Source organism: Cucurbitaria berberidis (assembly GCF_010015615.1).
Source record: "Cucurbitaria berberidis CBS 394.84 unplaced genomic scaffold K460scaffold_4, whole genome shotgun sequence".
Lineage (NCBI taxonomy): Eukaryota > Fungi > Ascomycota > Dothideomycetes > Pleosporales > Cucurbitariaceae > Cucurbitaria > Cucurbitaria berberidis.
The window spans coordinates 2,944,377-2,962,132 of record NW_024468938.1 but is presented as its reverse complement, the minus strand read 5'-3'; the positions used below and the strand labels follow the sequence as shown (position 1 = coordinate 2,962,132).

Sequence of the window (17,756 nt, the reverse complement as noted above, 5' to 3'; positions counted from 1 at the left end):
ATTTGAGGTACTTGAAACTATACAATTTCTTTTGTCGTATCCTGCTTCTTTTCTCCACACCCTCGCATCGAGACCTTTATAGCAGTCATATGAGCATCGCCGTCAACAGATCACTCGATCACTGGTCACCATGGCGACGGAACACGCTGTCAACTACGCCGGTGCACGATACGACTTCTCTGGAGGTAGCACGGATTGGGCAGCTCGAAAGCCCAATACTGTTATCTACGTCCAGACCAACGGATTGTCTAATGCAAGTAGCAAAGAGGTCAAAGGAATTGGCCGCGAGGAATTCATCGAGAAAGCTGTGAAGCCGCCAGAACTCCCTGTTGAGACGGAAATATGCTTCACATCTGGGATGAAACTTCTCTTCGTGGGTTTGCTTCCCAGCTCAGCTTCTAAACATACGAGGATTCCCACTCTTCAACCCAGTAAGAAGGGCAAAGCTACTGCGACTGATGTTCTGCCTGCGGAAGACGTCATCATCCCGTACGATGCTAAAGCCACACGAGTCGTAGTGCCGTTTGGGAAAACTAATGTGAGCTTCTATTCTTTGGACAACACAAACGAGATTGGACTGTGCAAAGGCATCAGTGTGGATGGGTCTGAAGTGTTCTTCTTTAAGGAATGGCGCGATGACAAGGGTGCAACAAGTCTTGAAAAGCGGAAATACATCACTGTCGGCAGGATCAGACAGGCAATAGATGCGAAGCCTATGTCGAAACCGAATCCCATCAACGCTGCTACGGCACAGATCTCCGCCCGCACCTCTCGTGACAACGAGATTGTCGCGCTCATCAGCACTTATCTCTGTGGTGGAGATGTCAATCTGCTAGAGAGATGCAAGAGTGTTCTGGATGACGAAGTTGGGGAGGGGGAGAGGAACAGCTTCATGGCAGCATTTCTTCGAGCCGAAAAGGCCATTGATGAAGCTACAGCATCAGAGCTCAAAATTGGCATCGAGGTACGTGTTTGATGAACGAGTGACACGTTGCGTACTAACAGCTCTTACTAGAAGACGTGGCCATCACTGAATATCCTCGACATCACATCGACGGAGTTGGTGAATCTGTCAGAGGGACTTGTCATGAGCGGTTTGCATATGCATCCAAAATACAGCCGGGCATTCTTGGTGGGAGCTATTAATCGACTACGTCGAACGCCGGGCACTGACATTTCAACGCTCGTGAGACAAGTCCTGGATGATACGAAGCTTCAGATCGGAACGAGCACCATTGCAGGAGAAGAACTTGCGTCAACCAAGCTGGCTCCGTTACGTTCCCTGTTGGATACCATCGGCAAGGAAGTCGGGGAGATAAGGGTCATGCATACGCAAGATATGGAGAATATAAAGAAGGTAGCTGGGGCGCATGTAACAGGCGACTCGTTGGAGGTGGTTATGGCTCGCCTTGCGGTGGTTCCAGATGTTGATACAGCTCGACTCAACATATCACATCTCTTCCGTCTGGTGGTAGAGGTCGTATCCTCTCAATCGACTGGGACGGACCGACGCCTGAGGGAACTCCAAAAACAGCTTGAATCTTTCAGGGACGGTATTGATCAAGAGACCGAATGAATAAGAGAAGGCAACATCAATGGCGCGTTGAGGGTTGGAGTGATGAGGCCTGCTATTTACTCCGATGATTGCTTAATCGATGTACGATATGAGGTAGAGCAATGCAAGCATCGGCACGAGTCGCATGATTAGACTGATGAACTAACATGAAGAGTTTCTATTTTGAGATTGGCTCAGCTCCAGGCTCCAGTCTGGCATGCCCACTCGCCAATCTCACGGCATGGTGCAACATATCCTCACCGCCATGCACCACCTCAACTCCTCTCTTTCAACTCCACTTTTTCAACACTCAAGGTATCTTCACAGAACCAGCGACAGCTCAGCAGGTAACACTAGAGTGCAGCGCTTTTGAAAATATTGGGCTCTACCCCTCACTTGCAAACGAACTTTGATCTCAAAGCTCCTCAAATCAGCATAAACCCAGGCATCATCCCAGGCAACTCCAGGCTCCAGTATAGCATCCAATCGCTAATATCTTGGCATCCATAGAGCAACTATATCCTCACCGCCCCCTCCACTCAACTCTCACCTGCACATCCATGGTTCTGCGACCAACCGTCGCGATACCGTACCGTTCATTGTGTTCCAACACCGCTTTACGATCTGCGGAGAGCTCTCCGCTTTACAACTTATCCTTCTCTCTCTCACCTGCACAAGAAATTTGATCTCAGGGTTCCTCATTTATGATTCGAACGTGTCGTACGGACACAAGGCTTCATGACGCCTTCAGCTCCAGCAATACACCTCAGCCTCAACCATCAATTATGACACCCCCATCAGCGGAACTCATTTGACAACTTGAAAAGTAGAGCGACATTGCATCACAAGCTGAACACTACTGACGGCGTCTAGGAAACTGGTTTTTAGCTTTGGCGCACTACAGCTTCAGAGGGCTTGAGGCAATATGGGCAACATTGCCTCAAGCTCTCCATTAATGCACGATAAATGTGGAAAGCATCGAGTGACTCGATGTCCGTCCGAACATGGCAGGCAATGTCGGCGTCGGTTCCTGCCTTATGAGTAGGAAGCTCTACCAGAGGTTCGGTGCAGCCTCCATTGCACCTTCCTTATGAGTAGGAAGCTGTTCCAGAGGCTCGGTGCAGCCTCCAGCGCGCCTGCCTCACTTCGCGACGCTAGCCAAACATCGTGGCTACTTCATGAGGATGCTCTCGACTCACAGAACGTCAGCCGGAGACCTTCGTTTGAGAAACCAGTTTCTTTCTCTCTCTCGCAGCGGATGGCCTGATTCAGCTTCACACCCTCCAACAAGCCCAAATGTCGAAGCGAGCCGCTAAAGGCTTCGAGTCACTCGTTGCACCACCGGCGAAGAAGCAGACAACACTCCCGTTTGGGGCAGTCACTCACAATGCCACTGCGAAAGAGGCACCCGTGATCGAGTCACTCGTTGCACCACGGGCGAAGCAGCAGACAACACTCCCGTTTGGGGCAGTCACTCACGATGCCACTGCGAAAGAGGCACCCATGATCGAATCACTCGTTGCACCACGAGCGAAGCAGCAGACAACACTCACCTTCGGGGCAGTCACACACGATGCAACTGCGAAAGAGGCGCCCGTCATCGAATCACTCGTTGCACCACTGGCGAAGAAGCAGACAACACTCCCCTTCGGGGCAGTCACTAACAATGCCACTGCGAAGGCGGCACCCATGATCGAGTCAGGCTGTCGCTTTCTCGATGAAGGCTACCTCAAGGCCCTGAAGGCGAGGCATGGCTCAGAAGATCGATATCGCGACTTCTTCCGCATGAACAGTCTTGAGGGCATAAGCAGGACACTCCGTCGCCACTTCTCATCCGGGCTACTGGAGGTCCTGCGTGGCCGCAAGGAATTTGACCTTGAAGCGTGAGTTACTCCTATCCGACTGGCAGTCATGTAGCTGACTTCTGCAGGCTCTGTGCTATTGGCAACGACCCTCACTATGGCGGTCCTGGCTGGTACATGAACATCATCATTGACGAAAATGACCCCGACTGGTTCGCCGCCTACGTCGGACAGTCCAAATATATCCGCAAACGCATCCGTCAGCACACAGTCAACTACCTCTTTGATGACACTCTACACTACTTCTCCTGGAGGCAGCCGGGCAAGAAATCGGTTTTTGTACATCTTGGACGTGTACCGGGAAATCTTGAGAACATAGACATGATTCTCAACATCGGCGAGCAGCTACTCAGCATCATCTTCCAAACGCTCCCAGAGAAGACTCTACCAGAGTATCTTCCTGTCGGCGTGCAGATACAGCTACCTCATCGAGGTCTCAATGTAGCGAGGCCGATGCAACAAGGACACAAAGACGCAGTTCAAGAGACGAGGGTGTTGCTCGCATCGAGTAACGCGTTGACGTTGAGTTATGCTGAAGGCATTAAGAGTAGGAAAACGGATATGCTGGACAAAGCCCGCCAGCAGCAAGTCGAAGAGGAGCAGGTTAGGCAGATGGCAACCAAGCGCGGCCATTCAAAGAAGGCACACCTATTCCGAGAGGCAGATGCTTTGTTAGGAGACCTGACGAGCGTGATGCGGTGGTGCAGAATTTGCCGAACGACTCAGTCGTTGGATCCGGCTCCGATTTATGAGGTTAGCACAGGTAGATACATCGCACGCAAGGCTCCGTGCGATACATGTGTGGAGACAGCACCGGGCCGTATAGCACGGTCAAAGAATGGCAGGAAGACGACGTACCACATACCAGTCAACCCAGCCTTCCCGCACATCAGACAGGAGGACATTAGCTAGAAGAGTGGAAAACCGGTTTCTGTAGACAACGAGTGACTTGATAGCTTTAAGAATCAACTGTCATACCCCCTAGCTGCTATCCCATTCACATGATCTGACAGTGTTGTATCCCTACACGCCTACCGTTTAACACAGCCAGACAGACTGTAATGACTTTTAATTTTAACAAATCTAAAATGCACCCAGGCTATCCTAGTATATATAAGACCTAAAGGCTCTAGCAAGACCTCGCACCTCTTAGGCCTTAACCTGGTCTTAGTAGCCTTAAGTCAAGCCAGAGTGCGAAACCGAAGTTCCCCAGACGAGATTCCTCTAAGTTCGTATATGCACCATCTTAGAGGAGTTACAGTGCCTGCAATTTAGAATAAAGAATACGACTTTTGCTGGGAGAGGATGGTAATTAACAAAGAGTTTTCTGGCAGCAGAATAGTCTTTCTCGTTCTTAGTGAACCAAGGGAACATATCGACAAACGGCAGATTATTGTGTTGCACAAGTTGCTTTGTCGAGTTGACGTCTAGTGGAAGCCCTAATCCGCGCTCCCAAGTTGAGAAATAGTTGTAGCAAGCAGTCGCAGCCTCAGCTGCTCGACCACCTGCTTCAAAGAACGTATCTTCTTCATCCTCATGCTTCTCGCCAATATCGGACCCAAGAGTGACCATGATAGCAGACGCCGAGGCAAGTACACTAGGAGTCACTTGCCTTTGAATCATGTTCTCGACCTTTTCTGTAAAGGGGCGCTTCTCATCTCCTCTTGTTGATGGGTTTGCCTCAACGTACTTTCTAACCTCGGAGGCGTACTGTGATATACCGTCCTTCATGGCCTGAGAGCAAGGCCGGGCATGCTGCTGAAGTAGGCGTATTGTATCCGATTGAATGCTCACAAAGGCGACTTGATCCTCGTCGTTAAACCCCATAAAGTCCTTTCCACCAGACTGAAGATTCAGGACCCCATCGCCGAATATAGCGATCAACACTTGCTCACGAAGGTTTAACTGCGCAACGGGCAAGTGCAGCTCAGTGCTTGCATCAACAACGACTTGAACAAGTGCCTCTGTTAGGACCGCGCAACATCGTTGTCCGAGCTTCTTGAGAAAGTGATCGAAAAGACCGCTGAGTGATGTGGAGTACGTATCAGAGACATGGCGGTCCCACGGTCGGTTCTTGGTTTGCCCGCAATATCGCAAGATCACATAAGCGTTGTCGTCCTCGTTATCCATTCTCTGGAGCCACAGGAAAACTCTGCCCATCAGGTCGTAGCCATCATCTAACAGTTCACGCAAAATCTCTCGAAGATCGGCTGTCTGTATGTTGAATGATCTGATATAAAACGGAATGACATTAGGACCGGTGACCTTACTGTTAGGCGTGGAAGGTTCAAGGTTCAGAAGCGCATCGATCATGTAGGTGGGAACGGAAAGAGAGTCTTCAAGCAGAAGTCGCCAAATAGACTCTTGATCGGTGCTATTTAATTCAGAGGGGAACGATAACACATTTATCGAAGAATGTGAGACTTACGACGTTGGCAGGCACCAAGCTAACGAAGCTTCCGTCAGTAGGGGTGATGTGATGTTGCGCTCCTTCAATCGCTCTACAATGATCTTGAAAAACCCCCTCCTTAGCTGCGGAATAGTGCTGAATTGTTCGTCTGAATCAAGGCTGGGGGCGGAGTTGATGTACTGAAAGGTATCCTCACTCCGACTCATCATTGTGCGGCGATGCCTGTTTAGTATTATTTCAGCTTCTTTTCGGAGAGACTGCGAGACTGACCCTGAAACCCCAGTGACGGCCCATGGCTGAGATGAACCCTCGTTGCGGGGATCGGTATATTTGGACTGCAATGTCATGTCGACAAAGGACAGGATAGAAGCAGACAAAGTAGACTAACTAGCTGTTGCCCGTGATGAAGAAAATATTTGGGGGCCTTATCTACCCTACTCTCCACGGTTGAACCGCATGTTGTTTGTGGTGTGAGACAATGAAAGACCCCAACCAAAGCTTGTTGGACACGACATCTATGATGGAGATAACAGATTGTGCTTGAAATATCTACCTTCTTATCTTTATTGTATGAGTTTTCATAAAAGCCTTTCTAAGATAAAATAAATCAAGACTAGGCTACAGTCTCTACAGGAGAGCGAGAATATTTGCACTTTCCGGGACGATGTTGTTGCAGAGCGAACCTGGCTCGTTCCCACGGACGGGAGAGAGAAAATGGCAATCGGGGGTGGAAATGTACAATTTCGATGACAGGTGATATGTGATATGTGGTTGGACTTAGCGGCCTATATCGGTGTGGGAAAGAAAGGTTTAAGAAGCGCCTATTGCCCCAGGACTACCTGTTGAGCCATCGCTAGTTGTGAGGGCTACATCGGTAATTTCAAAGTATAGCGAGACAATCTTTCAGGCGCGCAGACTGTCGCTGCATAATTTGCCTTTGCTGCATCGCCAGGATGTTCTCTATTGAGCTGTTTAGCGGCACTTTGTTTTTGGGAATAAAGTAAAGCTGGTCAAGGCGTGTCTCCAACAAAATAATGAAGGAACGCTCGGCGAATCATTCGCCGTCATCCCGAAAATTTTCAAATCTGGAGTAATTGTAAGCCGCATAGTCCATCTTTAAATCATGTTAATTTCTTGCCCTATATCCCTATCGATTTCTCAAGCGGTATAAACGAACATTTTGAGGGGTGCACCCTTCCGTGTTGGGATAAGGGGAAGATGTATTATTAGCAAACAATCCCCTCTTTAGTCTGTCCCTGAAAGCTCTTTGATTCGTCAAACTTTATGCTTCGCTTCCGCATAATGCGTCACACGCCCCGCATTCAAGATTACTAAACAAAGCCGTCATTCCACCGTGATCCGGGACCTAACAGTTTCCTCGGGCTCTGTTTCACGACGCAAGAACATAATCTAAAGAATTTACCTCTACTTCATCAAGCAAAAGCCATTCGCTTATGTCAGCGACATCTTCAATGGTCTAGGTTAGTCATTACAACAACGTTAGAATATTCTTCGATGTCTAACAATTTGCAGTGGTCAGGATTTCCGCTTGTCAGTCGTTCAACGCGGTAACAAGCGCGGGAGGCCAGGGTGTAAGCATTGCCGTCCGTTCCCAACCAATTCAGTTCTAACACACGCGCAGTCGATTCCCTGTTGGAGAGCTCAACACCAGGCATTAGCCATCTTTTTTGCACTTCGGTAGTCAACTAGTAGAACCGCTAGGACCCTTGCAAAGAACATTAAACTGCAGGCGGCATTCTAATTATTTGGAAAATACTTTTGGTATACTGGCTGCGTGCCTAGATAGCTATGCAATATTTCTATTGCCTAGGTTCGCGCAGCCCGCCGTAGCCTTGTGCCTCCAATTGCCGGATATTGTGCCGGTATATCATCCAGGCCCGCTACTTCTAAAAGCATAGACCTATAGGCGGCTTTTAAGGTTTTATGTCCCCGTTTTCAAGCTGGACGAATCGGATAGCTCAACTAGGGCGTAGCCGCTTTGAAAATCCTCTTATGTTCCGTTTGGCGGTTTATAATGTTAGTCCCATACACACCAGATGAACGTCGTCGTTAGCTATCGATTACAACAGCTTGTGTCATTTCATAAATTGGGTTCATAAACTGAACTTCGTCTGAGGTCTGATACCGACTTTATGAGGTGTTTTCCACCCTTAATTGACAAAACGCTGCCATCTAAAACCTCGGCGAGATTTTACTGCTTCTGATTCGTCAACATCTTCCGCGCCCTAAAGGCGAAAGGGTTCAGGGTACCTCCGCTCCGACAGGACAATAATCAGCCTGCCAGAGATCAAATTTATTGTCAACATAACGTCGTATTTCCTGCCAAAGGCCTGTTCCCCACCAACGCATGGACCCGTGCCAGTATCACTCTTAGCTTCGCGATGTAAATCTCACGGGATCCCAATAGACACGCGCTATGACGGGTTGCACTGGAGGCCCTCATCTACCCATCTCCTCACCCCAAACCATCATCGCCTTCATCTACGCCAGTAACATTTCGCTCGCCCAATCCAACCTCCACAACCTCCACCCAAGCCCCTCAAACCCGTCCCTCATGAACCCAAGATTAACACCGTTCTCAAACAACATCCGGTTCAACTCTACCATCGCGTCCTCAAACCACTGCCCATCAACCACCCTATCCGCAAACATTACATCAGTCAGCGTGCTGGTGTCCTCCATCAAACCCAACGCACGGTTCAAACGGCTAGCGAGGTCTTGCTGCTCAGCACTCAGGGCTGGATGCCCAAGGGGCTTTGGCCGACGATGCCGGCGCTCACAGAGCCGAGTGCGACAGCAAGGACAGAGATTGCTGTTCTTTGCAATACTATTCAGCCAAGTGGAGAGACACGGTTTGCCGATGATGTGACCACACTGAGCGACCAGGAAGCCAGTATGGGTCTTCGCATCATACCCATCTAGACAGATGCAGCAACGAACCGCATGATCGTTTGCGTCCGCATCGGTATCAGCGAAGAACTTGATCTGCTGCAAAACCTCTCGTCCGAAGTCGTCGACACTGTGATCCGGACCGACATTCTCCAGCTCGACATCAATCTGGGTGTTTGGCAGGAGGACTTCCAGACGAGTGAGAATCCGGGCTATCTCATCCGTCAGCGCAGCAGTACACTCTCGGATAACTCGCTCATATTGAATATCCCCTATAATCTTCACTCGCTCAGCAGGCGTTCGAGTTCCGTGCACGAGTTTCAGATGATACACATTCCCCAAGTGGACAATTCGATGCGCTACGCGAGTGAAAACATCCATGTTCGAGCTCGAAACAGCAGTGCGAGCAAGTCGATGGCTTCGGACTGCTGCGCGGTAAAGATTATCATGGTCGCGGATGAAGTCTATGAGATCCGGAGGCAGATTTAATAGAGTGAAGCACTCCACAACGCGCAGTTGCTCAGCATATGTGCGGTTCTGTTGTACCAACTCATCAGCGTTGCGTAGAGCGCGATCGATGAGGATGTTATTGCGCTCATTTTGGTGCGCGGCGATACGGCGCTCGAAGGCTCGACAACGATGTCGCACGGTGCCGACAGGAATAGGCATTTGGCCTTGTGTAGAGGATGAAAGTTCCGAGTCGACACGGCGGTATACCGGCCCGCGGATGGAGTCGAGTAGATCTGAAACTGACATGTGGTTGAGAGACTTGGTTGATTGTGAGGCTGGTTAAGTAAAGGTGCGGTACAGCGGCGGCGGCCAGGTAAAGGTAACACAAGGCCAATGTCTAATGTTGGCAGTAGTGATGTAAGTTGATGCGTCAAATAGGGTAGACCGCGGGTGAATCTCTGTTGAGAGGGGTTCCCATAGGTTACCTGAACTCTATGCGCTAGAGGTAAGTCTAATTCACTGCGAGAATGGACATCATGTCGTGATAGCAGCTGGACCACACTTCATGATTCCCAAGAACATCAGACCCCACCGACAGTCATGTCGAGCACATAGACAGCGGCGACTGCAATGAACCACAAAGTCAATCATGGTAGACTATGATGGTTGCGCAACGCCTACAGCGTTGAAAAATGATGAATTCCCGGGCTCGGGGCTGCCTTCAAACGTTTGTACTCACAATATCCACATCTGACTCTGACCCGCAGATATCCAGAACGAAAGCACAGCCAGGTATATAGGAAAGGTCCGGCCTCCATCTAATGCACACCAATATGAACTGCTAACAACACTTCGACCCATTGTAGACAACCAGATTGTACGAAAATCAGAACCATGTGCGGATGTCGTGAAGCTGCGACCGTGTCGAAATCATATCTTCATCTCTTGCCCCACATGCCTTGCTGTATGTCGCGAATCCTCCTCTCTTGTTCCCTAATCATCTCCTCAGTCTGACCATGTCCGTTCCCCCTACTATCAATCTCCATAGGATCTTCATCTTCCGCCGGTTGCGGAATGTTGGCAGGTGGCGCGCCTCGTCGTGGTTCACCGGATCTCACGCCGTCCATCATGCCCGCGGCACCTCCCGCTCTCAGTTGATTGATGGCACGGATAGTGTCGATCGCCGCGTGCAGTGTTCGTCTGGCATTGAAGTTCTTCTTCACGGTTGGCAGCAAATCTTCTTCGCCGTCGGGAGCGTTCTTGCCAAGCTCGGTGATCCAAGGGTGTGAGAGTGCTTCATGGGCAGTCATGCGCGAAGAAGGATCGACAGTCAAACAGCGGCGAATAAACTCGCGTGCAGTAAGGGAGACACCTCGCCAGTATTCGAGTGGTGTGAAAGAATAGTCGGCAACGAGGATGGCTTGCATTTCTTCGAGATTCGAATCTCGGTCGAAAGGAGTGTAGCCGCACAGCAGAAAGTATGTGATTACGCCAATGGCCCAGATATCACTGGGGAATGAGTTAGCTGCGTCCTAGAATGCATGTGTTTGCCTTACACTGGCTTGCCATGACCGGTTTTCCTAAAGATTTCGGGCGCCATGTAGCCTGGTGTTCCGCACGTTGTTGTTAAAACATGGAATTGCTCTTCGTCCATGATCCGAGACAATCCAAAGTCGGCAATCAGCAAATCAGCATTATCCTCTGGTGTTCTGAAAAGGAGGTTCTCGGGCTTCAGATCACGATGTACGATGCCGTGATCATGTAGGTATGCGACAGCGGAGAGTGTAGCTCGGATGAGATCACCGGCGTCGGATTCGTAGTAGTTGCCTTTACGGCAAATGCGGTCAAAAAGCTCGCCCCCAAGAGCGAGATCGGTAACGAGGTAAACTGCACGCCAGATCAGCTATGCCCACTACAGTGTCGAGTAGAACGCGTACGGTTGTTCATGGTCTCGAAGTAATCCACAAGAGTCAGAATGTTCCTATGTCCCATAGAGACTCTTTTCAGTACTGCGATCTCATTTCTGACCTGATGTCTATCAGCCTAGCCTCAGACTTTCGTCTGTAGTAGAACTGACCATATGTTCTCGGCCAGCCATGAGCCGCTTGTTGATGACCTTCGCGGCATAATATCTGCCTGTGTCGATATGTACGCACTCTTTGACTACCGAGTAGCTACCCGCACCCAGCGTCTTCCCTGTCTTATACCGACACGGTTGTACCTGAGCTTGTGTTTGCGGCGTATGCGCACCGGAGCCGCCGTTGGAGGCCATCTTCGACTTCTAGGAAAGTGCTATTCTGTTGGAAACAGCACAGTATTCGACGCAAGGTGGTTGGAGGTGAGCTTTATGCGAATAAAAGTCGCGTGAGGCCGCGAAAGGGTACAATGGGGGCCGATGTCTCAGGCTGGATGTTCGCAGCTGAGGTCACAGGCTGGATGCGTGCGTTGTCTTTCCGGTGAACGAGTATCGCGTGATACTTCGTCCTTTACGAATGAGGTGTGAATCTCGACGTAGCGAGAGCGAAGTTCATCGAAGCGTACAAGTGGGTGTCAGATGCGGAGATATCGCGAGATAGCCTCACGGTGTGCTGTAGTGGGGTAACGGCAACCGAAGCGTGAGGACTAGAAATAGCAGGCTGACGCAAGAAGTCAGGAAGTATAAACTTGAAAAGATGTTCGTATAATGTCAGACTGCCGCTGGGAGAGAAACCAAAACCGTCGTGCTTTGAGGGCCGCTGTTCGCTGGAGGGGTGGAATCTCCGCCGGTCAACCACCCCTGTCAGCTGCCAAGATGACCCTAGTATTGATTGGTAAGGCATAGTTCTACGAAAGATATCGATAGTAGCCCCAGCCTGGCTACTCATAATGTCACTACAGTATCACTTGGTAATCACAGGTCTATTTGACTATTGCCGTGAGACTTTGATTGATCTCGTTTTTAGTTCATGTCACTACAGGGTGAGAAAGAATCATGACGTGATCAAACTTTAATATTCTGCCGTTTGAAATCTCTATATGAAATTCTATACCTACATTATAACGTTCAGTCATGTTCAACGCATCCCAGAATCGAACAAGAAACGGGAAGCAGGAAAACTATCTCGAATCACAGTCAGCGACTCATGATTTGACGAGCAAGCTGTGGCCGTCCATGTCCCCGGGCTGTGAGAGTCCCATGGTAGCAAGCACGGTGGGTGCGACGTCTCCAAGAACACCGCTGGTCTTCTTTAGGCTCCAGGACTTAGGTGCATTGGCCATGACGAAGGGGACTTTATTAGTAGTGTGCGAGGTCTTGGGCGTGCCCTCCTCTGTGAGCATCTCTTCGGCGTTCCTGGTAGGCTGTTAGCTTCCTGTTCGTGTGTATCTCCCCAGATGTTTGACTTGCCCGTGATCAGAAGTGACAAAGAGAACGTATCCGCTCTGCTTGCACTGCTCGTATACTTTCTTGATAGCCCTGTCGGTCTCTGCGCAGGCTTCAATGGCAGCCTTGTAGACACCAGTGTGACCAACCATGTCTGGTGGCGCAAAGTTGTTCATCAAGAACTCGAATTTGCCAGTCTGGATCCTCTCACACAATTTATCTGCGACGGCCATGGCGCTCATTGTTGGCTGTAGATCGTACGTGGCCACCCTGGGTGATGGGACCATCTCACGCTCTTCGTTCTCAAACTGCTTCTCGACACCACCGTTGAAGAAGAAGGTGACGTGAGCATACTTTTCCGTCTCTGCGACGTGGCACTGCTTAACACCTTGTTTTCCCAGTGTTTCCGCAAGGACATCGGTCATGCGTTGGGGCTCAAATGCAACATTGAAGGTGTATTTGGGGTTGTATGATGTCATGGTAGTGAGGTCGATGTTCTTGGGGTATGGGAAATCGGGATTGGGTGAGCGGTCGACGTCGCCCAACAGCTGGGTGATCTCGCGAACACGGTCGGAGCGGTAGTTGAAGAAGAAAACAGTGTCGTTGTCTGCACGAATCAGCAAGCAGACATGGAGATGCCTGGAAGATGGACTTACCTTGTATCCTTCGCTCCTTTCCACCCACAATGATAGGCTTCAAGAACTCATCGTTTTCGTTCTTTGCGTATCTCTCCTTGATGGTTGCTACGGGATCGCTGCTATCTTCTCCCTCTCCGGTCACCAGTCCCTTCATACCGATCTCGACCCTGTCCCACCTCTTATCGCGGTCCATGATGTAGTAGCGGCCGACCACTGTAGCGATATCTCCTAGTCCAATCTCCTTGGTAGCCTTCAACACGGTTTCCATGTAGCCGACGGCGGACTTGGGATCAGTGTCGCGACCGTCACCGAAGAAGTGGATGTAGGCCTTTGGAACACCTTGAGCCTTTGCAACCTTGAGGAGCGCAATTAGATGATCCATGTGCGAGTGAACACCACCGTCGGAGACGAGGCCGCAAAAGTGAAGCCTTCCATTTCCGTCGATTGCGCGCTGGAAGGACTTCTTGATGGTTTCGACGTCCTTTAACTTGTTGTTCTTGATCGTCTGCTCGATGCGGACCGAGTCCTGCCACACGACGCGGCCAGCGCCGATGTTCAAGTGGCCGACCTCGCTGTTGCCCATCAAGCCTTCGGGAAGGCCGACAGCGAGAGAAGACGCTTCTAGCTCGGTGTATCCTTGGGCTGTCTTGGAGCCATTCTTTGCGAACTCGTCCATGGTCGGTGTGTCCGCGGCGAGGATGGCATTGCCATCTTTGCGCGACTGCTCGGAGCCAACGCCCCAGCCGTCGATGACGATGAGGACTGCCTTCTGGTCGACCTTCGCCATGACTACAGGGCAATTGGGGGGGAATCTAGTAGGAGGAAGAAAAAGCCCGAGGAGGAATTCAGGCTGTAGATGTTTAGGACCGTCGGGGAGGAGGCTTAAAATTGGCAGTGAAATAGCTGTCGATGGAGGGGCAGCAGGGTCTGGTATAGCGGGGCTAATTATGGGTGGGCTGTTCCAAGGATGAAAAGCATCGCCAGACAACATGTGAGACTCGAAAAGCCTGCCTCAACAACCCACTGCCTTCCCCACCCGCCGCGGCCGGGACAGATGCCAGCTTACGAATAGGCAAATCCCTCATCTGGCGATCCAATTGACACGCGATTCCAACCTGCGCCCGCCAGCACCCAAGTCGTACACACGGCTCGCAGTCCAATCAAGCGCCTCTCTCTCAGCCCTACCCGTTGCAGCAGCGCGTCATCCCACGCCACGCCGACACGATCAACACCAAGCTTGCTCTCCCGATTATTTTGTTTTGAGATAGTCGAGCAGACACCATGTCCGGGGCCGCGACACCCCACGCGCCTACCTCGGCGCGAGCCTCACTCCCACCCACGGGCTCTGCGACACCAGCTCTACCACCCCCAGCGCCAACCACGCCAGGCCTCCCTCCGCCGTCGACCTTCGATATCCTCCCCGACCTTCACAAGCTCCTCAAACGTCTTCTCGATACGTCCGCTCAGCTGCCGACCGCTACGCCCACTCCACCCCACCCTTCCACAGAGGGCCCGCTTGAGATACAGCATGTCGCCACGGCTGCGAACGACATCCGCCTCAAGATCCAGAAGGCAAGACGCGCCGTCGTGGCCCTGCCGGACATTGACAGAACATGTGAGGACCAGGAGGACGAGATCGAGGACCTCGAAGCACGCATTGCGCGATTGAAAGCTTCCTTAAGGGAACTAGGCCGCACATCCGCAGAGGCAGAGGACGGAGATGGAGACCAGAGTATGCCGGGTTGAAAGACCAGCTGGACCAAGGTTGATCCATTCCAGGTCACATGTCTGTCGATTGCATGGACGCATTAGACCTAGCCCTCGCCCAGGGATCTTAATGGTGCGTATCCGTCGGACATGATGGCTAGGAGCTCACGTTAATTCGATATAGTGGTAACTGCCCGGTGTCATATCCGCTTACGAAGACACCACCTTGTGGAACCTAGATATCGCACGGTTTTTTCGCTTTCAGCTCCAAGCATCAAAGTTTCGTGCAACTAGGCCAACCCCCGAGCTGCCACATGACCGCACGAGTCGTCTCATACACGCTACGCGCTTGCACCCTCATGGCGAAGCACCGCTTCAAACTACCGAATCTGGGTATATGGGAAGCTTCAGGGAAGCTTGTGCCAGCTTGAATGCGTAGAGTCAAAAGACTGGCCGCTCTTGTCCAGATAAATGGTTCGGGCACAACATATTTCCCCTTGGATCTGAAAATCACCATGTCTCTCCTTTCTTCTGGCCACGTCTGTATTTTCTTCGGCATCTTTGAAAAAATTACATACATTCACTTTCTCAGTCAAGATGCAGGGGGACATAGGAGATATTGGTCTAAGAGTACTAGCCTCTGAACACCTTCAGTGGCTTTCATAGTTTTATTAGATCTTTAATAGTGCACTGTGGCAGGTTACAACAAATTCGCGTTTCAAGCTCGTTTTTCTCATTGATGCCTGTACGCTTCAGTCACTCAAGCGATTTCTAAAGTGGACGAGAGTACCTGCTTCTTACAGCTACAGACGCAGCGAGCGGCTTGAAGTCTAAGGTGAGAATGCGCATTGCTTCATATTACCAAAGACTGCAAGACCTCAGGATCAGAGAGCGGTTGGGATGTTGAGACTAAGGGTAGCAGATGTCATCTTGGGCTATGTACATATGCGGGTTATGCTGTATATGGGACCTCAGGAGATCATGCTCAGCCTCGAGCATATGCTGAACTTATGAAGGGAAATCAAGAGTCGGAGTCATCATAACGTATCCCGGAGGCTCTCAAGCTGTTTCTATTTGATTCTTATTCTCTATTCCACTATTGTACACCTAGAAGACACCATATACATACCACCTCAGTTCTGGACCTTCACCGCATCCGCTCGGCCCCTTCCTACCCTCTCCATTCCTCCGCATACACTCAGGCTGAGTGTCTTCGCTCTAATACCTACAAAACGCGCGCTGCCATGAGCCACCATCTGGTCATAACTGCCGTCCTTCACTCGAGCTTTCTTTGGTGCCGTCTATCCCCTCGCATTCAGCTGGTATCTTCTGCCTAGGTGGCGCATTGTTTAGTGAGAACGTCTGTAGTAATTTTGGATGAGTGTTACGTGTTATTGCCTTGATCAATTCACGTATTAGAAAGCTGTCTGATTTGTTTTGCGCGACTACACCTGAGCGAGAGGCTGCACATAGGGATGTTAGAAGGTACCGTGTTTGACTTCGATGGCTTATTGCCCGTCTTTCGTCGGTCACAGAACTGTTGAAGAGCTCCTAGCTCATCGAAAGGTTTCATTTGACTATGTTGTGAACTACTATTGAGCTCTATACAGTAGCTTGACTGCTACTACTCTTACTTCTTTACTATCATTGTATCCGCCAGGCGCCTACCCCCACATACCAACTCCTTGTCCTTACGCCTCCGCTGGCATTCATCCCGAAAGTTCCAATAGCCACATAGCCCGCACTTCCAGTTGCCAGGCTTTGGGGCGAAAGGCTTAAACTCATTCCTCCATCGAGCCTTCTTCTGAGTAGGCTGCTCATCTCCTCCATCTTCGGACGCTGGGCGCTTCAGTCCTGGATGGACAGCGGGGTTGGCTTCGAGTGAGAGTGTCTCTGGGAGCTTTGGATGACGATGACGCGGGCGTATACCCTTGGGATACTTGTCGACTCGAGGGGTAACAGCCGGTCCTGTACCATGGATTCGCTGACCCTCCTCTTCTGCAATCTCTCCCTTCTCTATCATATTCAACAGTATCCAAATCATCTCATGGACTTCTTGATCGGGAATCTGCAGCAACAAGCCAATGTCCTTGAACATCCTTATTTTCTCCTTGTCGTCCCCGTTCCTCTTTGTCTTCAATATATGCCAGTAGGTTGTCACTTGATCCAAGTACTTCTCCGGCCGCCCACTCAATTTCTCTGCCATCATCTTTGCAAAGTCGCTCTTCAGCTTCTTCTGATCCGCTTTGCCGGTCACTCTATCAAGAATCTCTTGCGCCAAGCTATCTGGCATAGTAATAAGGATGCCAACGTTCCGAAACATGTCGTTGCAGTCGATGTCCTTGGGAACGTTCTTGTACTTGCACTCCTCCAGATCGTACCAGTAGTAGCGTACTTCCCGAATGTGTGCTGGGGTGCGCTCTTTCAGCTTCGCGAGTGTTTCCTTTGCGGCTCGACCGAGGGGAGTGTGCTCATGAGGTACGTCTTCACCGTCGGAGCAGGAATCTGAGGACTCATTGAGCCAGAGGTACGCGGGTGTGTATGGAGCCATCGTGCGGTGAAGTCGATGAGGTTTGTGGTGTGGAAGGGATGCCGCTCGTGAATAGAAGAAGAGGGGGGTTAGTTGCACAATTGGGAGGGTGTAACCAGCTTAGAGAGTATGGATTATTGAAATCGTGCTTTGTGGGAAGTTCGGTAAGAAATTTGTGCGTTTGCACGTTGTTTTTTTCTCTTTCACTTTGGAGGCCGGTGAAGGTGAAGAGAGAAAATGGCCATGACCGCAATTTGCACCAACTACTGAGCATGCTGAGACTGGAATTGGGCTCTGTGAGCGGCTAAAGTTCACATTAGAAGCAAAGAAGCA

At 50.5% G+C, this 17,756-nt stretch overlaps 8 protein-coding genes across 8 annotated transcripts; 3 read left to right on the top strand and 5 right to left on the bottom strand.

Moving 5' to 3' along the window:
* On the top strand, nt 1–1,693 carry K460DRAFT_396975 (uncharacterized protein). Its single transcript, XM_040936135.1, has 2 exons — nt 1–964; nt 1,016–1,693. Exons 1-2 carry the CDS (start codon nt 131–133, stop codon nt 1,574–1,576), a joined length of 1,395 nt encoding a protein of 464 aa, XP_040786309.1. The 5' UTR covers nt 1–130; the 3' UTR covers nt 1,577–1,693.
* Nucleotides 1,694–2,697: 1,004 nt separating this feature from the next.
* Nucleotides 2,698–4,329, top strand: K460DRAFT_396974 (uncharacterized protein; the record flags this gene model as incomplete). Its single annotated transcript, XM_040936134.1, has 2 exons — nt 2,698–3,438; nt 3,486–4,329. The coding sequence occupies exons 1-2, from the start codon at nt 2,852–2,854 to the stop codon at nt 4,327–4,329; spliced, it is 1,431 nt and encodes a 476-aa protein (XP_040786308.1). The 5' UTR covers nt 2,698–2,851.
* Nucleotides 4,330–4,641: 312 nt separating this feature from the next.
* Nucleotides 4,642–6,036, bottom strand: K460DRAFT_408067 (uncharacterized protein; the record flags this gene model as incomplete). The annotated part of the gene is made up of 2 exons (XM_040937131.1): nt 4,642–5,791; nt 5,846–6,036. 2 exons carry the CDS (start codon nt 6,034–6,036, stop codon nt 4,642–4,644), a joined length of 1,341 nt encoding a protein of 446 aa, XP_040786307.1.
* Nucleotides 6,037–8,329: 2,293 nt separating this feature from the next.
* K460DRAFT_287338 (uncharacterized protein) lies at nt 8,330–9,406 on the bottom strand (the record flags this gene model as incomplete). Its single annotated transcript, XM_040928956.1, has 1 exon — nt 8,330–9,406. The coding sequence occupies one exon, from the start codon at nt 9,404–9,406 to the stop codon at nt 8,330–8,332; it is 1,077 nt and encodes a 358-aa protein (XP_040786306.1).
* Nucleotides 9,407–9,842: 436 nt separating this feature from the next.
* On the bottom strand, nt 9,843–11,917 carry K460DRAFT_368597 (Ca/Cm-dependent protein kinase B). The gene is made up of 4 exons (XM_040933809.1): nt 11,265–11,917; nt 11,125–11,215; nt 10,744–11,074; nt 9,843–10,696 (listed from the first exon to the last, which is right to left on the bottom strand). Exons 1-4 carry the CDS (start codon nt 11,457–11,459, stop codon nt 10,126–10,128), a joined length of 1,188 nt encoding a protein of 395 aa, XP_040786305.1. The 5' UTR covers nt 11,460–11,917; the 3' UTR covers nt 9,843–10,125.
* Nucleotides 11,918–12,307: 390 nt separating this feature from the next.
* On the bottom strand, nt 12,308–13,973 carry K460DRAFT_378807 (uncharacterized protein; the record flags this gene model as incomplete). Its single annotated transcript, XM_040935108.1, has 3 exons — nt 12,308–12,518; nt 12,573–13,155; nt 13,205–13,973. 3 exons carry the CDS (start codon nt 13,971–13,973, stop codon nt 12,308–12,310), a joined length of 1,563 nt encoding a protein of 520 aa, XP_040786304.1.
* Nucleotides 13,974–14,467: 494 nt separating this feature from the next.
* Nucleotides 14,468–15,024, top strand: K460DRAFT_288675 (uncharacterized protein; the record flags this gene model as incomplete). The annotated part of the gene is made up of 2 exons (XM_040929062.1): nt 14,468–14,918; nt 14,966–15,024. 2 exons carry the CDS (start codon nt 14,468–14,470, stop codon nt 15,022–15,024), a joined length of 510 nt encoding a protein of 169 aa, XP_040786303.1.
* Nucleotides 15,025–16,523: 1,499 nt separating this feature from the next.
* Nucleotides 16,524–17,444, bottom strand: K460DRAFT_408062 (uncharacterized protein; the record flags this gene model as incomplete). Its single annotated transcript, XM_040937130.1, has 1 exon — nt 16,524–17,444. One exon carries the CDS (start codon nt 17,442–17,444, stop codon nt 16,524–16,526), a length of 921 nt encoding a protein of 306 aa, XP_040786302.1.
* Between the last annotated feature and the right edge of the window lie 312 nt (nt 17,445–17,756).

What these genes read in the sequence shown, in the direction of transcription:
- K460DRAFT_396975 (XM_040936135.1), top strand. Translation starts at nt 131, where the DNA reads ATGGCGACGGAACACGCTGTCAACTACGCCGGTGCACGATACGACTTC. An exon ending in AGCTCAAAATTGGCATCGAG is followed by an intron (nt 965 to 1,015) that starts GTACGTGTTTGA and finishes AGCTCTTACTAG; the next exon opens with AAGACGTGGCCATCACTGAA.
- K460DRAFT_368597 (XM_040933809.1), bottom strand. Translation starts at nt 11,459, where the DNA reads ATGGCCTCCAACGGCGGCTCCGGTGCGCATACGCCGCAAACACAAGCT. An exon ending in TGGCTGGCCGAGAACATATG is followed by an intron (nt 11,216 to 11,264) that starts GTCAGTTCTACT and finishes GATAGACATCAG; the next exon opens with GTCAGAAATGAGATCGCAGT. An exon ending in ACCGGTCATGGCAAGCCAGT is followed by an intron (nt 10,697 to 10,743) that starts GTAAGGCAAACA and finishes CTCATTCCCCAG; the next exon opens with TGATATCTGGGCCATTGGCG.